The 20,998-nt window shown below is 35.8% G+C and overlaps 1 protein-coding gene across 3 annotated transcripts in view; it reads right to left on the bottom strand.

Annotated features, from left to right (window-relative positions):
• Nucleotides 1–20,998, bottom strand: part of SRBD1 (S1 RNA binding domain 1) — a 197,550-nt gene that overhangs the window by 121,617 nt on the left and 54,935 nt on the right. For all 3 annotated transcript variants that reach the window (XM_045787914.2, XM_087863365.1, XM_087863364.1), the window contains 3 exons: nucleotides 18,704–18,861; nucleotides 15,162–15,252; nucleotides 14,286–14,393 (listed from right to left, as the gene is read on the bottom strand). In XM_045787914.2, the coding sequence (XP_045643870.1) occupies nucleotides 14,286–14,393; nucleotides 15,162–15,252; nucleotides 18,704–18,861 (357 nt within the window). The remainder of the gene's footprint in view (nucleotides 1–14,285; nucleotides 14,394–15,161; nucleotides 15,253–18,703; nucleotides 18,862–20,998) is intronic.

Below are 20,998 nucleotides of genomic sequence, written 5' to 3' on the forward strand. Positions count from 1 at the left end.
AGTGAGAAAGGCTGTTACCAAACTCCCCTGTGTTGGTTATTCTGTTGGTTTCTTATACTTTACAGGCCAAAGATTTTGGTTCAATAAATCGCAAGATCAGGTCTGGGTTGAAATTTATTTTCCTGCCATATATGAATAAAATGTTAAGTAGGTAAGTGCAAACAAAATTACAGAGTATCAAGAGAATACGCTATTTTTAAAGCATTTTAATACTATACAGATACATTTTAACAAATACCAATTACAAAAAGTTTTTATTACAATAGATTTTAAAAGACTTCTATAAGTCAAGATTAAGTAATTTGAAAACAAAGTATAAATTCGAAAGCAAATTTCATTTTCTAAAACATTCTGAGATTTCTATTTTTCACTATTTAGATTAAGATAGTTCTGCAGTAAAGATGTTAGAAATAGATCCACAGATAATCCTTGTGATAATATCTGAAAAGCAAAATGCTTTTAAACAATTTTTTCTTAAGTAGAGAGAAACATCCAACAAATGTTTGTGAAACAAAGAAGGAATCAGTTTCAAAACTGAGCTACAAGAATTCTGCCCCCATATATTTAGCCCAGAACAGAGAAAATAGTCTCTAAAACACGCATTTACAGGAAAATAAATATTCTACAATGCACATGGCAAACCTTGTCTGAGTCCTGTTTCCTTTGTTCTTCTTAAGACTTAGTTTCCCACATTACTATGTTTAAAAGCTTTTTCTCAGATGGCTCAGTAAAGAATAAACAGGCTGTGAAGTTAAACTGGTTAAACAATCTCTGAATTAGATACTGACTGTGCCTTCTATTCTGTCTTTCACGGAGGTTTGATGAATTTTCTCTGGCCACCCTCTTCAATCTCCTTACAATCACGATGAGTGCCTCCTCAACTCTACTCGTAAGCGCCACCTTGGACTAAAGATTCCCCAACCCAAAGAAAAACACAGAAACAAACCATCTAGGGAGGAGCACAGTTGAAAAAGAATATGTTCTTAACGTCTCATTTACTCCCTTCTCTAGCTAACTATTGCCACCCAACCACCACCACGCCAGCCACCATCACCATAACCAGCCCCCCACCCCAAAGACTTGAAACAACTGCTTTAAATTTCTTTTAGTGCAGCAAGCAATAGCTTGTAAAAGGATGCAAACCAGCTGAAACATTTGACAGACAGTGTTAAATACCAGGGAATTCCTATCAACCATTTTACTTTAAAAGGTACTTTGATGTTGGCTATCTTTCATGTACCTCTTTCATGGCACATTAATAAAGAAAACGGAGCTGAAGTAAATCAAGTCCCAAGGTCACATCTAGAATTACAGCACTGTAGGTACCTGATGAAATACGGATTAATGCTGCATGAGTAGTGAATAAATAAAAGCACCTCTGCCCACCAATCAGGCAAGTTTTACAAGTGCTTCTGAACTTTATTCTGCAACTAGACCTGAGACATCTTTAATCCCCCGTGCCCCCGAAACCTAATTATCATAATGTGAACCCAAATGTTAGGGTCCCTTCAAAATGCAAGTGCTGTGAAGCAGAAAAGTAATGGGAATTAAGCTGGGTGTAACCTTAGAAATGTACGGATGTGGGGGAACTTGAAAGTGGTATTTCAATAAGTTAGAAGAGCATAATACAAAGATTTAGCCACATAAAATACATTAGACTCAAAAGGTTCCTCCCTCAAAAACAAAAGCAACAAAAAAAACCAAACTATATAAAACACAAATAAGTTGGATTCAAAAACTATTTGTAAGTACAAGTTTCTGGTCCCAGAATCTTCAAGTCCCATATAATCAAATGAAAAGGATCTCAACAACAAAGAATTCTAGCAATTTTGCATTCTCCTAATGCAACTGAAATGAGAGACAGAATCAGAGCTTCTGCACAACCCAAACTTTACTAATTAAAAAAAAAAAAAAAAAAAACACCTTCAATGTTCCTAAATAATCAGTTGAACATTTTTTTTTTTAACGTCGACCAAAGGTGAGGGAAAATAGCAACTCTTTAATGCCAAAGAAAAGAGGAAAATATGAATCAGAATGGGCCAAGGAGTTAACAATCTCAAGGTAAAACTCATCCCATTAGTAATTCGTTGATAGTGTAGACTTATTACTTACATATCTAATTTATTGAGGGACTATGATTTTAAAAAGAGTTAAAATTACATAAAATAAATACATTCATCTTGTACTCACTACATGTCTATGTTCACTACAACACAGAATTCAGCATAAATCAAGATTGCTCTGGGCCCTAGTCACAGAGACAGTTACTTAATGTACCAAAAGATCTATAATACAACCTTATAACATGATTCCTATCTTTACCAAGTACAGCATTTACGGAAAGGTCTGTGAAAAATTATTTCATCTACTTATTTATAAACATTAGAATTTTTTTAAAGATTTTATTTATTTGAGAGAGAGCATGAGCAGGGGCAAGGGCAGAGGGAGAGGGAGAAACAGACTCCCCACTGAGCACGGAACCCAATGCAGGGCTCATCCCAGGTTCCCAAGATCACGACCCAAGCTGAAGTCAGATACTCAGGCGCTCCTATAAATACCAGAATCTTAAAAACTTTTCTATGCAACTGATGTCTCTATGTCAGAAAAAAGCATTTATCTGACATATGTACTTTAATAACAGAACTGTGTACAGATGAAAACAGTGAATTCCACTCCACTTTCAAGATCACAGTAAAATGTTAGCTTAGAGGAAGATCTAGGAGTGTAAGACCATACGTACACAAACTGGGATAGAGAAAAAATGTAAAACAATTGCTTAAAATAAGGGATCGTTCCTTCCGTTTCTAAAGGTTATCAAAAATACTCATAAAATTCCAAAGTTCATCACTTGTTTCATTAATGCAGAACATACTATTGTTTTAATTTACATTTTAGGTTCTGTTATAGCAAATACACTTGTCTAAACAGAACATCTGTTTTGGTTATAATACATTGTATCTTTGGCAAGAACTTGCAATAAAACTAACAAAAACAATCAAGAATCTTTATTGGATCTGGCAACAAAAGCAGATTTGTAACCAAAAACCTTAAGACGAGAAATGACCATCACTGGGCTCTAGGCCAGTTCTAATCTAAGTCAATAAACAAAGATCTGCAAGAAGGGCTACAGTTAAGGGGGGTTGGGGTAACTCCTGCAGATATTTAAATTGGACTTAAAGATACAGAAACACATGGGTTACAAAACTGGTAAAAAATATTTTATTTTGATCAAAAACTGTCAAACTGAATCTGAATACAAATAGTATTTTAAAACCACACACACACACCCATAATTATTTATTCCTTATGCCTCCTTTCCAACATTTCTCATTGAAATGGTCTATTAAAATATATATTTTTAAAAGTATTCTGGCCATTTCCACAAAATGAACATAAATTATACGGGCTGTAAAATAATTTTACTTTAAAATGTATTTAATGTCACAAACATACCAGAAAGGAAGCTTTATAAACAAGTCTAGTGTTTATGATAGTCCAAGAAATGGAACGAGGATAATCAATCAATAGGTGAAGGACAACAAAATCCTAGAATATCACAGTACATTTTCTCAAGCCATCAGTGTAGAAAGAAGCGAGACAAATATTCTGTTACCTTAATTTGTCATTAAGCCTAGTATTCAAACTAAGAGCCAAAAACACTTTTAGGCTGTCCCACATTTCAAGGCTAATTCATGGCCTTCATCACTGCTATAAAATGGAGATGGAGGAGACAGTCTTTTTAAATACAAAGAAACTGATCTTACATGAAAAGCAGAAATTATTGCACTAGTCAAAAATAAATAACGGGGGGGGGGGGGCACCTGGGTGGCTCAATCAGTTAGGCAGCCAACTCTTGATTTTGGTTCAGGTCATGACTTTGGGGTTCTGGGACTGAGCCCTGTGTTGGGTTCCACACTCAGCCTAGAGTCTGTTTGGGATTCTCTCTTTCTCCCTCTGCTCGCATGCGAAAAGCGTGCTCTCTAAAATAAATAAATAAATCTTTTAAATAATTAAACAATTAAATAAATAACAGCAACCACAACGACTTTTCCTCCATATAAAATAACTTCAACTTCACAATATAATGAGCTTTACATAGCTAGATATACTTTAAGTCACATAGCTAAGTTTATTGATTAGATGGGAAATAAATTTCTTTAAAACAAAACCAAAAAATTAAGTCCAGGTGGTTCAGGAAATCTGCTACACATTATTCTGATAGAATCGTCAATGGTCAGATTTCAAGGAAACCTTAGAATTCCATCGAAATCTCTACTGAAAATTCCTTTAGCATCACAAAAGTCATTTATCCATATGCCAGTTCATCTTGTTAAATTGGGTTCAACAACTCAAGTGTCTCAAAACCTTTCCTGATCCTGATTCTAATACACCTCAATGTTCACAAACTTGAAAATCTTGACTAAATCACTGAGTAGAATGTTAACCAATACAGCGTCTGTGGCAAACTCCTAGAGACCTCACACCAGACATCAATCCAGTAGCTAATTAACATTCTTCCGGGAGCCATGTAACCAAATCTCTATCTCTCTAGTTTCTCCACAAAAGTATCAAGAGACTATTCAAAGTTGTGCTGAGATCTAGATGTGCCTATCAGTTCTAGTTTTCAAAAATGGAAAATGAAATGGGATAAAGCCAAAATGTTTTATTTATAGGAAGTGTGGGCTGATTTCCAGTGGATATGTTCCATCGTTCCTCCTAGGTGCTCATTAACCATCCTTTTCTGATTTCATAATAGCCTTGCCTGATCAAGATCACACTCAACAGTCATTTGCATCTGAATTCCCCTTTGGAACATTAAAATACCATCCGCCCCTCTCCAAGCTTCCATAAATTCTCCACAATTAACCAACAGTGGTACAAAAATGTTATTCCCAAATCTACCCAGAACTCCAGAAAATATTTTATCTGGGCTAGAAGATGAAATGAGAAATGTAAATTCTCTTACTAATGCCCTATTTTAGTTACATTCTGGTTTTCTTTGGTGATCTTTATTCTATCTTCTTAGCCCCAAATCTCTATCTTGCCAATGGAAAGAAGAGTTGAGCACTTCTACTTTCTGATAGCCCCTGATAAGGAGGATGACATTATGTACAAGCAGTGGGATCTCTTTCCTCACTCTATTTTTCCTAAGATAATCATTATAAATCTTTTATGCTACACCTAACTTTTGTGGGGAGGCAGTAACTATAGGGATTCAGGCCTGAAGCCTTAGTCTTCCTGTACTATTTTTGGAAGATCAGTGACTCTTCTTTTTACACACTCTTGGTTACTTTTTATCAGCTTTGTATTTGACCTTGAAAAATATACAATTGACTGAAAATTTGCAGCCAACACACACAAACTGATTTACTTCCCTTTTTTTTTTTCTGGTGTAGAGCTCCTGGAAGCCAAAATGCTCCATTCGGAACATGATGGAATATGTGAATTTTAAACCATATGATTGAATATACAGGGCTAAATCAAATACTTGAAAATAGCAGACATCAAAAAAATTAAGAAAAATCTATGAGTGTAAAATAAAAATTGCTCCAAACTTGGTTTGGCAAAGAACCATTCTTGTGTAATGTATGTAATTTACAGCCCTCTTCTAGGGGGGAGAAAAAACATTCTTCATAGAATGTATCAGCAATTTTCATATACTTTAATGGGTATAAGACTTAGCAAACCAGTCATCCAAACTATTTTGTTTTCTAGCATAATTACCCTACATTCTCATTTTCCGATAGAATTTTGTTACCAACCATGAATCTCTGAATTGGCCTACTAGAAACCTTTTCCTTTGCAAGAAGGTTACCAAAAAAACCTGACATATGTAAATGAAGTGTTTGGAAAGTCTCCTTTGACATGGGGAATTTTAATTGAGAAAATTCTATCCATTAATTTAACTTCTTCCAGAGAATCTGGAAAGGGTCATAGTTCATAATTTTAGTGGTGGAGGACATTAGTACAGCTTACAGTTACCAATGTGTTGAGGACTGTTGCCCTATTTTCTTTCCTTAAGAGGATCTTTTGCAATTTTATAGGGTAATCTGAATTATATTTCTAAGAGCTTCCCAACTTCTCATTAGGGACTCCTACAATCTTACCTCTTAACTTTGCTTTTTTAAAAGTAGGCTGTGGGGCCCAACACGGGGCTTGAACTCATGACCCTGAGATCAAGTCCTGAGCTGAGATAGAGTCCGACGCTTAACTGACTGAGCCACCCAGGCGCCCCTCTTAACTTTGCATTTTTAGAGGTTCAAATATTGCATTTCATATGGCAATAGTTCTCAAACTTTTCTGATTATTATTGACAATAAGAGATATACTTTATATCAGTCCAGGGCACATTACATGTATGTACTCAAAACCTATATTTGTGGAACAATACTGGGACTTAATACCATGAGATGCACTCTAGCTTTTATTCTTTAAACGCTGATTGGGACCCACTATATGGATGTCACCATCCACCAATGGATTGCGACCCACAATGTGAAAACCGTGGCTCTAGAGTGCTAACATGACATGGAAAGATGAGAATAATGAGGACATGAATGTGGATGTGGATAAATGAGGGGCATAAACTCTTCATGCTTTCTTCAGCCTGGGTGGTTATATGACAACACACGGAAAGAATTCCTCTCACTAAGAGATAAGAACACGTGTTATATCGAGATCTCCCTGCAACTGCACTTGTTACTTTATCTTCTTACCTTGCTTTTATACAGAATTCATCACCAATTAGCGTAATATATAAACAAACACATACATTTATCTTTTCATCTCTTTTCCCCACGAAGTAAAAGCTTCAAGAAGTCAAGTACCTCCCAGCATAGTACTTCGCCTGCCAGCCACACATTCTGAGTGCTAACAGTACTTCGCTGACCATATGAGAACACGTGTAATGGGATGTTTTTGTTCTGGCTTAAGTCCCAAAAGCCTGTTGTGCCACCATGAGCAATCACCCAACTTCATCCTGTAAGACGGGTGTGTGTTTGAGAAGGACAGGATGGAGTTAGAGTTGAAAGAGAACACTTCTTTAAGAAGACTACTAGAATGCTGTGGTATTTTTCCTTCTGCCCGAACATCTCATGTGAAGGAATGTACCACTCACCCCATGTCAGGTGAGAGGGGCCTCCCTGGGACCAATATGTGGGTGTGCCTTAAGGAAAAGAACAGATGGAAACACAAGCCTGGGGGGAGAGTGAGAGGGAGAGGGGAGGAAAGGGAGAGAGGAGGAAAGAGAGAGAGAGGAATAACAAAGGGAGAGAGCCATACTAGGCATAAGTTGCTGATCCCCGTTTGAGGGAAGACAAGGATGTATGAACCAAACAGGCCTGTAGGAGGCAGTGTGAACCAAACAGGCCTGCAGCAGGCAGTGTGAGGGAGCTCTAAAGAGATTCTGTCCAAGATGACTGAGTGGCAAAGTGATTCAGACAAGAGCAGTCTGCCTGAAACCCAGGACTGAAGGAGTGTCATGGCCAGCCTGAGAACATATCTGTCAAGTCACAGAAACAACAATTCAAGGATCCTGTTGGGGAAGATCTCAGGAAACAAAAATAAAAACCAAGTTCTTCAAAATTTCCCCATGGAAGAATGAATCAGCAACTGCATGTAGGCCACCCAGAGGGCCCTATCCTCAGACTGCAACTGTCCCCACTGTGTAATACTATGGCTCCTTTTCCCTCTTCTCAACTCTGAAGACTACACTTAAAGGAACCCGAAAATTCAGCTGGTGAGTTGGGAAGAAAGAGAACAATAACACGGAGAGAAGAGTGAGGAAGCTAACCATGCCCCTGCAAACCCCCCATGGTCTCAAAGAGCTTCACACAACTAGAGGACTGGAAGACAAAACCCAGGGTCCACCTACAATATAGGTTAATACAAGATTCCCCCAACTACTCTCACACATATAAAACCCTCAGGGTAGGGCTCCTGGGTGGCTCAGTTGGTTAAGCATCTGCCTTCAGCTCAGGTCATGACCCCAGGATACTGGGATCCAGCCCCACATCAGGCTCCCTGCTCAATAGGGAACCCGCTTCTCTCTCTCCTGCCCCCCTCCCCACTGTGCTGTCTGTCAAATAAATAAAATCTTAAAAAAAAAAAAAAAAAACGACAAAAACACCAGGGTTAAAGCCCCATGTGTATATATGTATATGTACACACACACACACACACACACACACACACACATATCCATCCATATACCCCAAAGGGTTAAAACCCCAGTATAAGGGTCAAAGAGAAATAAGCTCACTGTACCCTAGCCCAGGATATTGTGATGAAAATGGACTATCTCAAACCTTGTCAGAGGGGGAATCTCTGATGAGAACATGGAACCATAAGCCATCTCTCCAGTGTGCAGCGTAAATTCACACTACCTGGGTGGCCAGAAAAAAACTCAAGCCGAGAATTTAATTTAAGTGATTCTAAACTCATAGTGTCAACAGGAGCCTGACAGAAGCAAATGCAAATCCTCTTTGGAGTCTCACAATCAATGTAGGCCTCAATGACTTCCCACAGATAAAGTTCCATGAAAATAAGGAGTTTTCAATAAAAAATTAACTGAACAGAAAACCAAACAAAGCAGCAGAACCGGCAGTAATAACAGATAGCAGAAATAGACTTCTAAGGATTTTCAGTAGCAGAATTATCACACAAGCCATAAAACAGCAATGGTTAGTATGGTTAAGGAAATGAAAGATAGATATAAAAATATATTCGGGGAAAAACAAAAGACCATAAGAATGATCAAGTGGATCTGAAAAAATACAGAGCTTCTAGAAATGAAAAATACAACTGAAGTTAAAAATTGAAACAGATGGTAGCTACACTCATGATGAGCATAGCATAATGTACAGAGTTGTCTGGATCACTATATTGTGTGCCTGAAACTAATGTAACATCATGAATCAACAACACTTAAAAAAAAATTACATGGATGGATGTCAATTCTCCACAAATTAAATTGTAGAGCCAATTTAATCCCAATCAAAATCCCAGCGGGACCATTTGTAGAAACTGAAAGACTGACTCTACAGTTTATGTAGAAGCACAAGAGCCCTACGATAGTCAAAACAATTTTGAAAAAGAAGCATGATATTGAAAGACTTACACTAATTTAATGACTTATTAATGTTAAGACATATAGATCAATTAAACAGAATAGACTACAGAAATAGATTCACATGTATATGGTCAGTTGATTTTCAGCAAAGATGCCAAAGCAGTTCGATGGGGAAAGGAAAACCTTTCACAAATGGTACTGGAATAATCCAGTCATATGCAAAAAAAGAACTTCATACTATATAGAAAAGTTAACTTTAAATGGGTTATAGACAAATCCCATACTAAACGTACCTGCAAATAAATACTGAAATTTCGGCTGATTAGTCTGTCCTCGTAGGTTCAAAACTAAAGATACATCAAAGATCGAAAATAACCAGTCGTCAAACAACAGATGACTAAAATATGGTGCAACCTAACAAGAGAATTAAAGAAGAGAAAGGAGGGAGGGAAGGAGGAGAAAAATGAGGAAGGAGAAAGAGAAGAGGAGGGAGAGGAAGGGAGGACAGGGAAGAAATGAGGTGGCTCTGCTGTTTACAAAACACTACAGCTGGCAATAAAGGCATTCAGAAAGAAAGGGAAAAACCAGCATCCATTCTTTTTTCAAAACTACTCTCAAAACTAATTAACAGCTTTCTACTCCATTTCTGTTACTTAAGCTGATTAAGGTTCTCTGGTTAATTTTTGGTTTCTTGGAGAATAAAAAGCTTCAAAGCAACCATCTCAGTAACTGAGAAGATAATGAGGTTTTATGGCTTTATGAAGAAAAGTCAGAAGACTTAAAGAAAAGTTAGAGAAACTTGAGGGAGGCCTGCATTTAAAAAAACAAAAAACCGTGATATTCTTGGACATGTAAGAGGTTCATATTTTCTATAAAAACTCATATACTTTCTAATATTCTAGACTCAAGAGTAATAAAAAACTCAAAAGCCATAAAGAAAAAGATCGATAAATCTTAAAAAAATAAAATTTTGAATTCTGTACGAAATAAAGCTTAAATTTAAACACAAAATGGAGAAAACTATTTGCATAATTTGCAAAAATTACGACAAATGGATCAATAATTAATATATAAAAACATTTACAAAACATGAACAAGACGAAAACCTCCAACAGAAAAAAAATGAGCAAAGGACACAAGCCATCTACACATACACAAAAAAATCCAGAAATGGCCAGTGAACATACAAAAATATATTTGACTTCATTAATAATAATAGCAAGTATATGCCAAGAGCTGTTCTAAGGAATTTATATACATTAACTCATTTAACCTTCAAAATAATTCTGTAAAATAGGTTCTATTATCATTCCCTTTTACAAATGATGAAACAGAAATACAGAGAGGTTAAGTAATTTGTCCAAGGTCACACAATTAGTTAAGAAGCAGTGCTGCTAGGATATCAATATGCAATTAAAACAAAAATGATAGAGCAAACATGCACCATAATAATATTCAAGGTCCCAGAAAAAGGGGAGCAGAGACACTGTAGGTAAGAGTATTAATTGGCATAGCCATTCTGGAAGACAGGATGGCAATGTACCTCAAAAGCCCTACAAATATGCAGCTTGAAAATTAATTTTCTCAAACAAGCAATAATTCATACACCCCAAAACACTGATTACATGGGGTGGAGGCACTCCAAGGAAAAAACACACAAGGAACCTAAAAGCTGGGAACAAGGACATTCATTTTATTCTCCTTCAAACTGTATATAGAGGTTCTATATTCTTAAGATATATTTCACACTAAGTGCTTTATTTTCTTCCCTTTTTATCTGGGCTTTTATATGGACTTGTAATATAAATATTTTTGAGTAAAGACATCCCAAATTAGCCAACATGCTGAGAAGAGGGAGAAATAGCATGGAAATAATCTCGGTAATAGATTGGGTTTGGTAATTAAGCATTTTTCAGTTTAGGAGTAGTGGTAAGGTACCTCTTTAAACCTGCAGTCCACTTCTTGGAATGGATTTGAAAGCACTAAAGGTACATGCAAAGATCTAAGCACGAAAACATTCATTACAGCTTTGTTGATAATGGTGATGATTAGAAAACGCCATCTTTCACACAATGAGGAATGACTAAAATATAAGATCATATAAGAGTTTATCCATAGTAATTTTAAATGACTTTGTAAAGTCCACTTATAGGCATGGGGGAAATGCTGTAAAACATGTACAGTGTGAGTTCCTTTTTATAACACACACGATCTAGAAATACGCTCTAAAATATAAGTACCAACTGAGCCAACAGAGAAGCCTATCACTTCTCTGTGTTTTCCAATCTGCAATAATAAATATTATTAATACCTTTAAAGAAATAATGTTTCTTTTTAAATTTTAGGCAAAAGATTTTCATTAGCTTCACTCTTAGGCATTTTTCACAAAGGAGTTAACTTTTTGAGGCTCATGCTATTCCCTGCAATTAAGTTGGACTCTTGGAGGTACAACAACTTCCCTCAAGCAACAAAATTATGATTCCTTAAATTATATTTTCTTTCTATTAAATGGTTGGTACCCTTCTGGAATGAAAGAAGACAGAGGTCCAATGTGTACTTTACAGATGTCCAGCACCAACCCTCTTTTCCTAATATGATCTAGCCACTCGCTCGTGCTTCAGTGGCCAAGCCCACTGGTCTACATCTAACCTTAAACCCACAACCCCATGCTTCTCCACAGCACCCATTCCCTTTTCTCATTCTCTCATCACACATCGCACCTCCTCAGGTCACTCTTATTTTCTAATTCTTTCATTATCCTAAAGAATGAGGGCACTGGGAAGCAAAATTAATTTCTTTTCTTTTGTTTTCTATATTTGCCTGCTCAAACTCACTTGTATACTGCAGCTTTCAGGGCAGAAACATGAAGTGCAGGCTCTGAATTAACAGCACAAAATTTTCTTTTCCATTTGCTGCTCCCAGGTTTTTACTTGGTCTCATGTGATTCTAGAGAATGCACACGATGCTGTGATTTCTAGCAATATGTTTCTACCATCAGTATAAAGTGTGCCAATCATAGTTTGAAATATAAGAAGGCAAATATTAAAGAGTCCTTTTAATTCTTTCACAGTTCATTAAATAAATATATAACTCTAACCATGCAATATTTTTATTTCAGAAATTATCACTTATCTTGGGCAAAATATAATCTCTAATCTGCCAAATACAAATTTCTCTATCAATGAAAGAAGAAAGAAAACAGTAAGTCATACATTTACCTGAGTGTTAAACTGAGGGGAAATTTTCTACAGTTGTTCCAAATTGTAATTCTGGTCAATAGCTTGAAAAGACTTATCTGATTAAACATAATTTAAACCTTAATGCTTAAGAATTTAAATCAGTAAGTATTTGTTGAGATGGACCTATAAGTACAGATGTTATGTTTAATGGGAAGGAGGTAGAGATAAATAAAACATGATCCCCTGATTTAAGAAGGTTTCAATGTAGAAGGAAAAACTAGATCATCACTCGTAAGCATAAATATCTCATAAGGAGCTAGCCATTTCTACATTTCAATAAATTTTACCATTGATACATAAAAAATACTCTTTTTTTACAAGAGGAAAAACCAGGACAAAAGCAGAAAATAATCAAGTATAATGAGTTAACATGAATGGAAACAAATATTCATAAAATAAAATGAGTGCCTACTATGTGCCAGTGGATTGAAAATAGCAAATCATATGAGCAAACGAGCACATTTAATACTTTAATGATCTGAAAGTTCTATTTATAAGCACTACAAAGGTACCCAAGATATTTATATTAAATGAACATGAACAAGTTAAAAAAAAAACAAAACAGACAAGTTGCCTAAAATAAACTGAATCAGCTATATTGGATCCTTGTACCAGGTTCTCAAAAGGCCTGGATGCATGTGCACAGTTGCCAGAATAGGGAAGATCCACAATATTCCCCAGACCATCCGGAACAAGAAGAGGGAGAGGGGGAGAGGTGAGGTGGACTTTTCAATCTGGTCCTTTCCTGAACCACAGCCCTGTAGTACCTACAGCTTGTCCCTGACCTCCTAATCCCCTTGGTTACCCTGCATTTGTTTTCCTGACATCTTGATTATACTCTTGGCACCTGGAACACTATGCTAAATACAAGGCCCTCCTCTTTTGGCCTACCTCCATGGATCTTAGGATTCTTCTTCCTGTGTTGGGTTTTGTTTGTTGATCCTGTCAATCACATACTCATCAGCTGACACAGCAGTGGAGATGGTGCTTGTGCACTCATCTGTAGGTATCAGCTATTTGTAATTGGTAATATTAGTAATTATCTTCTGTCATAGAATTAAACCCTTAAGAACTTAATATTCTACTGTAGTTTGAAAAAGGTAAGCTTGGGGGCACCTGGGTGGATCAATGGGTTAAGCATCTTGGGTCATGATCCCAGGGTTCTGGGATTGAGCCCCGTGTTGGGTTCCCGGCTCAGCGGGGAGCCAGCTTTTCCCTCTCCTGCTTCCCCTGCTTGTGCTCTCTCTCGCTCTCTGTCAAATAAATAAATAAAATCTTAAAACAAAAAGAAAGAAGGAAAGAAAGAAAAAGAAAGAAAGAAAGAAAGAAAGAAAGAAAGAAAGAAAGAAAGAAAGAAAGAAAGAAAGAAAGAAAAAGAAAGAGAGATAAAGGTAAGCCTGGCTACCTGAGGTCCAAAAGGAAAGTAAGGAAATGATGGTGAATGAAAGCAGAACTACTACAGATTTAGGGGCAGGACTAGAGAAATGGGTCATGGTAATCCAAAGCTATTCAGAAGTTAACTGGATGCCTATATAACATGAAAGCTTGCAATGAAGACACAAATAAGAAAGGGATATCAGAAGTGCTTTTAATTGGTAATACTTACCCTTGGCTGTCAGTTCTGAAAACCAACAATTTATAGGCATCAGAACTTTGGGAGAAAAAAGCTAAGTTATCCACAGTCCTATGTACTAGTTAGTAGCTAATTAGAGCCCTCACACAAGGTACAGCCTAGAAAACCCCATGAAACGAAGTAAGTCCGATCTTGCTATTTCTGTGAGAGTTTTCAGGATACTGAAAATCAAATTTCTCTAGGAGACAGACACTTTACATTGTCCTACAAAATGCCTGTGAACAGCAAGAAGTGGTTTGCGGGCATAGAAGAGGCATATCATAAAAAGAGAGAATTCATCACAGAAGGAACTGTAGAAGTTCCTTTGCCTCTCAAAGAAAACAAACATTCCTAACATCCTTACCAGTAAACAACATCCAGTGGCGCAAAGTAATTTTTCATTATCAGGTCAGCAAAGTAAGCTTCTGTTTCCCGGCAGGCAGTTCCATTTCCAATCACCACTGTGCTGCAGCTTCAAGGGATAAACAAGATGAGAAATGGAATAAGCTCAAGGCATGCTTCTAAATCAATCAGGAGAAAATGAACAGAATGCACAAATACTATCATACAATGATCTTATTCTCTCACAGAGCCAGGCAACATCTCCCCTATTTCACAATGGAGGCACAAACTTTTGTAGAACAAAGGACAATGCCCCAGCATTTGGTATGGGAGGCAATGGAGAAATATTTTACTGTCACACAATCAAGAACAGTCAGCTTTCTTCCCATCTAGAAGGTACCAAACTTACACATAGATAAGAAACTCTGGAGCATTCTAGGCCATAATGAAGACATCATGACCGAATTATGTGAGGTTGCCAAATAATCTCTCAAGCTTCAAACTACTATCACATCCACTCCTCAGATCCATAAAATAGAATGGAAGAAAGGAAGGAAGGGAGGAAAGAAAGGATGGAGGGAAAAAGCGAAGGGGGGAAGAGAGGGAAAGTGAGGGAGAGTGAGAGAGCAAGAGAGAGAGAAAGAGACAAAGACAGCCCAAATAAAAGAATTCAATGCTCACTTTTTCTCATATTACCACCTTTGTTTAGCGAAGGTGGCAGAGGAAGGGAGAAGCATCCCTCCAGAGTCTCCAAATGTAGAGTTCTCCAGCAATTTGCCCCAGCATTGTTTTACATGATTCCTTCTCTCTCACCAAGGCACTTCCCTTAATCCCTCCCTCCAAATATCTCTGACTGGCTGAGCCAGTGAAGTACTCAAAAGGTTACTTATTTTCATACTTGAAATTCAGCAAAAGCCTCTTTATTTTCTCTGCCTCTCGGAAGCCTTGTCCACAATGCAAGTAAACCACATCAGTATGAAGAATCTGACCTTAGAGAAAATGAAAAGAATAAGCCATTTTGTAAGAAATTACAAAACATAACACAAAGATGATTCAATTAAGCATTTTATACCAGAAAAGGGAAATGTTTTGTCTTTTAAACTGCAGGATGAATCATTCATATTCACTAAATCTGATTCTCCCGAAGCACTCGGAAATTTTGTTGCTTCCAAAGTTATAAGGACACTACTTTGCTACATATTATCAACAAAATCATCATTAACTAGCTTATATGCCATGATACCTAAAAGAGAAATGGTTTTTAATAACATATAACATCAAGCTAACATTTACTGAATATGTACTAAATGCCAGACAATGTTGTAATACTATTCTATTTCTTCTTTTGGGTTGTAGATATGTGAATTTCTTTCCCTATATAATTCTTAACCTGCATATTTATGAGTTGTGTGCTTCTCTATATTATATTATTTTATATTATATTACATTACATTATATTATATTTCAGTGAAAAATATATTCAATATTTGAGGGTAACAACCTCAAGAACAGAACTAATGAGCTAAGTGACCAACTTAGGAAGATATGAAAAGAAAAAAAGAATAATCTCAAAGAAAGGAGAAGGAAGGAAATGATGAAGTTAAAAGCAGAAATTCATAACAAAATAAAAATTATAAAAAAAATAAAAAATAAAAGCAGAAATTCATGAAATAGAAAAATACATATATAATGGAAAGGACTGGTAAAGTTTAAAGTTAAAAATCACCAAAGAAAAACACATAATTATAGCAATACCAATCAAGCAAAAGAATGAAGATACAGGTAAATAAAAAAAGATACAAATAAATCATATTAGAAATGAAAAGAGGATATTACTAGAGCTTCAGCACAGATTAAAAAGATATAAAGACTATTATAAAAAGCTTCATGTTAATTTAAATGTTGAAATGGATAAATTCTTGGAAATATCTTACCAAAACAGACTGAAGATACATACATACACATGTGGGAGTGCATACAGTATTTTTAAAAAGTCATCCTGCAAGCAATACAAATATCATATCCAAATACAAATACATATGGTATCTCAACAGATGCAGGAAAAAAACATTGGTAAAATATGCTTCCCACTTACTGTAAAATTGTATAGCATAATAAAAAAAGACAGAGCAACTAGGACAGCAAAACCAAAAGCCCATGGCTATCTGTAACAAATTGTTCCACAAAACTCAAAAGATGATTAAGTGGGAACAAGGCAACTATCAAAACCTACATGCACTGGCATTTCTGTGGGAGCAAGAGGAGATAAGCAATGAAATATCTCATGGACCAAAAATATCAAAAGTTACTTCCCTATAGTGCAGAAAGACTTCTGCATACTATAATTATAGGTCAGCAGAAAGATTGCCCACTGAGTTCAGGAAGGATTGAAGAACTCTAATCTCTATGAACTCTTGAAATATCCTTTTTAAGACAAAAACTGCAACTGAGGAGAAATTGTTGGGAATCATATCCCCACTGAACAAGATAAAGATAAAATGGGCAAAGGGAAAAGAAAGTCCAGGTAAAAGGGAGAAAGCATCAGGAAAACAGATTCCAGAAAGTAGAAGACTATCTCTTTATTCATATAGATACGAAGGTGCTTCCCCCCACCAATAATTTTGGGGAAAAAGAAGAGATAGTTCTAGAGATATACAGCTAGAAAACCTTTCCTGACCTGGTCTTCTATCCTAAAAGTTGGGGCAAATCAATTTTATGTAAACATAAGCAACAGAAAAGGATCACAGTCAAATTCCATATAGAATGAATATTTTTTAAAACAGTAAATTAAAAAAAGACTAGTACGTCCTTACAGAAAGATGTGTCAACAAAACACAGAGAAAAATTGTAACCTAAAGAATGAGCTACAAAAAAATCATAGAAAATGAGATTAACATAAATCAGAATTAGAAAACCCCAGAAATAACATAAGAAAACTCAAAACTGAATTAGATATGAAAAGGTCATTTCAGGGGCACCTGCGGGTGGCTCAATCGGTTAAGCATCTGCCTTCAGCCCAGGTCATGATCCCAGGGTCCTGGGATGGAGTCCCCATCAGGCTCCCTCTCCTTTTGCCCCTCCCCTCTGCTTGTGCTTGCTCTCTTCCTCATGCTCTTTCTCTCAAATAAATAAATAAAATTGTTAAAAAGAAGTTATTTCAGAAAGAAAAATCTAAACCAAGAAACACAAGAACAAATAAATATAATAGTATGTATTATTATATGTAATATATATTAATATATAACATATAGTAAGACTGCATAATATATTATACAATATAAATATAGTAAGAGAATTATAAAGTAAAAATAAGAAAAATATAAAAGTTCAAAAAATTTAAAATGAAGTTTATATAGAACAGAAATCTATTTTTTATAAGTACCAAATGGAAATTCAAAAACTTGAAAATATAGTAATTTAAATAAAGAACTCAATGGATAGCTTTAATTGCAGATCAGACATAGCAGAATAGAAGCTTAATTAACATAAAGATGAACAATATAAAATAAAACAAAAGAATGAAAAACAGAAGAAAGAGGAAGTTGAAAGGTCTAATATACATGTAATTGGAATTCTGGAAAGAAATGGAAGAAGCTCTACAAACCCCAAGCAGAATTCATGCAAGAAAACCTGAAAAAAACAAACATACAATACACACACACACACACACACACACACACACACAGCTAAGCAAATCATAAGAAAACCTCTGAAAACCAAGAGAGAAAATCTTAGCAGCCCGAGGAAAAAATAATAAGATTTTTGGTTCAATTCATTCTCAACAAAAAGTGTGTAGCCAGATGGGAAAAAAACAAACAAAAAATGAAATGACACTTTTGAAGTACTGAAAGTAACCACCAATCATGAATTCTATACCCAGCGAAGATATCCTTCAGAAATGAGGGCAAGTCAGAAACATTTTAGACAAAAACTAACACAATCTGTCACCAGCTGACCCCATATTAAATGTAACAGGTCAGAGGGTCAGGCAGAGCAAAAATGATCTCAAATATAAACACGGAAATGCAGCAAGAAATGAAGAGCGACAGAAAGGGTAGAAAGTAAATAAGGGGAAAAAACGCTAGGCAAAACAATAAAAATGTCTGGTATTTAAAATACACAGAGTTAAAATGCATCATATATAATACACTACAATAATCACAAGTTGATGGGGAATAGTTATTAAAGCTTGAACCTTAATCTTCAACATCTCCACTGTGACATAGGGAAGGGCATAAATGATAGTAATATGTTGAGATTTTTGATCAACAAATAAGACAAATATGAAGTTTGATTTTCTGGCTCTCACACTGCTGCATGTGAGAAAACCATTTCCTAAACCTTAAAAATTAACATTATTTCAGATCCTCACAATATGTATGATGTGAAACTTATGACCAACCAAACAACTTTGAGTGAAGAACTGAAAGATGTGCTTACTGGTAGGAGAAATTATAGCCAATTTGCAACCATGTTTGTAACCAGGATCCACTCCCATCAGGGTGCGCCCTGGAACAGGGCTTGTTAAAAGGAGCTGACGAAGGTTCCGTCCAAACATCATTACTGATTCCTTCTCTGCATCTGATGTGAGTTTGGCTCTTTAGAAATCAAAAATAAAAGGAAAAAGAGAAAGTATTTGTTTTTCATTCACATAAAGTTTCTTCCTAAAAAAGAAAAGAATTCATTCCATACACTTATTCCTCACAGGAATTATTATTATAACAAAATAAAGGAAAAAAACATCATATATAAAATTACACTGAGTCTATTTTTTGCTAATCTCAGTAATACATGAAACCACAAACAATTCTGAAGTGAATCTGAAGAGTCTGCCATACCTACATTCCTTCTCAATCTGCTCTTTATATACAAAATCTGTATGTATAAATATCTGTGTATGTAAGAGAAACAGAGTATATAAAGACCTGGACATCACACAGGAAGTCAAGTTAAAGTTTATCAGCTGATTAAAAATATGAACATTAAATTAGTGATAAATTATTGAATCCTAAGTAGTCTCTTCCATCAGTAGTTTTACACTTTAACCCATACAAATCTCAATGTCATCTTCTCTCTCTGTCCAATTCCCCACATTGAGCCCCCACCCTGTCATTCTCACAGGGATGTGACACGACCAAGGATATTAGTAATCAGTCCAGAACTATGCCTCACGCACAGAATTTCCCAGGTTTCCTCCACAGAAGTTATTAGAAGTCTAATTTTAAAACTTTTTCTAGGATAAAAACATATGTCTACAATGGACTTAAAGGCATTTGGAAACTAAGTTTTAACACCATTCACTTTCTTACTTTTTTTTTTTTAATTTATTTATTTAAGTAATCACTACATACAACATAGGGCTCAAATGCACAACCCCAATATCAAGAGTCACACACTTTTCTGACTCAGCCAGTCAGGTGCCCCTTAACACCACACATTCTTAACAAAAGCTCTTAACATATTATCTCCTGAAATTCTTATGAATTTTATAAGAAGACAATAACAAGTATGTCTTCTCCATTAGAACAGGTAAAGACATTCATGCCATGGTTACAAGAAAACTGACGGTAAAAAAACCATTCAAGGTACATTTCATAGCAGTGCTGAGGTAGAATTATCTACATATCTGAAGGCACACACAGCTAACTAATGTCTACTTTTCTGTCTTGAGTCAGTTTCTTAAGGCTTTCTCTCATCTTCTTTTCGCTGTCATTCTCCTGCATTCAGCCAAGCAACATGAAAAGTATCATGACAGGTATTTCTAAATCTTCACTTTTAACTTTATTTATAGTGTTTGTTGTCAGTCGTATATAAAGTACCACGATCGGTGTGAGATACAAAGCTGAAAAGACAAAATCCCCACTCTGAACATGACTGTACTGTGGAAGAAACAAAAAAATAATCAGATAAGTATAAACAATGATAAGTGCTATGCTAGTGAGAACATATGGGAGGGACAGCTAAACTGGAAAACTTTCTAAAAGAGATGTCTTCTCAGGTGAATCAAGAAGAATAAGTAATAGAGTTAAACAAACAAAGGCAGGGAGAATAGAATGAAGGCACAGAGAAAATGTTGCAGGCAATGGAACTACCATACGTAAAGACTCATGACTCATTATAGAAAAAGCAAGTAATTTCATATGCTAAAGTAAATACCGAGACATAAGGCTGTAGAGCCAAGACGAAATCAGGCCACAAAAGACTATGCATGATCTTCTAAAGAGCTTGGATTTAATCCTAGAGACAAAGAAGAGCCACTGGAGAATTTTAAGTAAAAGTGCATGAAATAATCAGATGGGAGTTTTAGGATGGCAATGTGAAATGTGTAGTATGGCAAGACAGACAGAGATCATCTATTACCCTAGAACAGTAATCCAGACAAGAAATTATCATATCCTGAACTAAGACAGTAACCACAGAGAGATCAAGAAGCGGCAAATTTCAAGGTAATAATAAAGGATGGGAAAATAGGCAGCACTTGGTAACCGACAACATGGAACTAATGAAAGAGGTAGGTGTGAAAAACAACATGGGGATGAATCATCTTGACAGTTACAGAACTAAGAAATCCAAAGTAGACTGCCTAATATATAGTCAACTGAATCAAATGTCTGCAAAATAATATAGTCTGTATGGTTGTTTTAAGTACTCACACATGAATGGAGAAAAGTCTGGTTACCAATGATTATCTCTAGGAAATGAAATTTTGTGGGTTTTTTTTTCTTTGTTTTACTG

The sequence above is a fragment of the Ursus americanus genome, chromosome 7 (genome assembly GCF_024610735.1).
Source record: "Ursus americanus isolate L20-20 chromosome 7, mUrsAme1.1.p, whole genome shotgun sequence".
Classification (NCBI taxonomy): Eukaryota; Metazoa; Chordata; class Mammalia; order Carnivora; family Ursidae; genus Ursus; species Ursus americanus.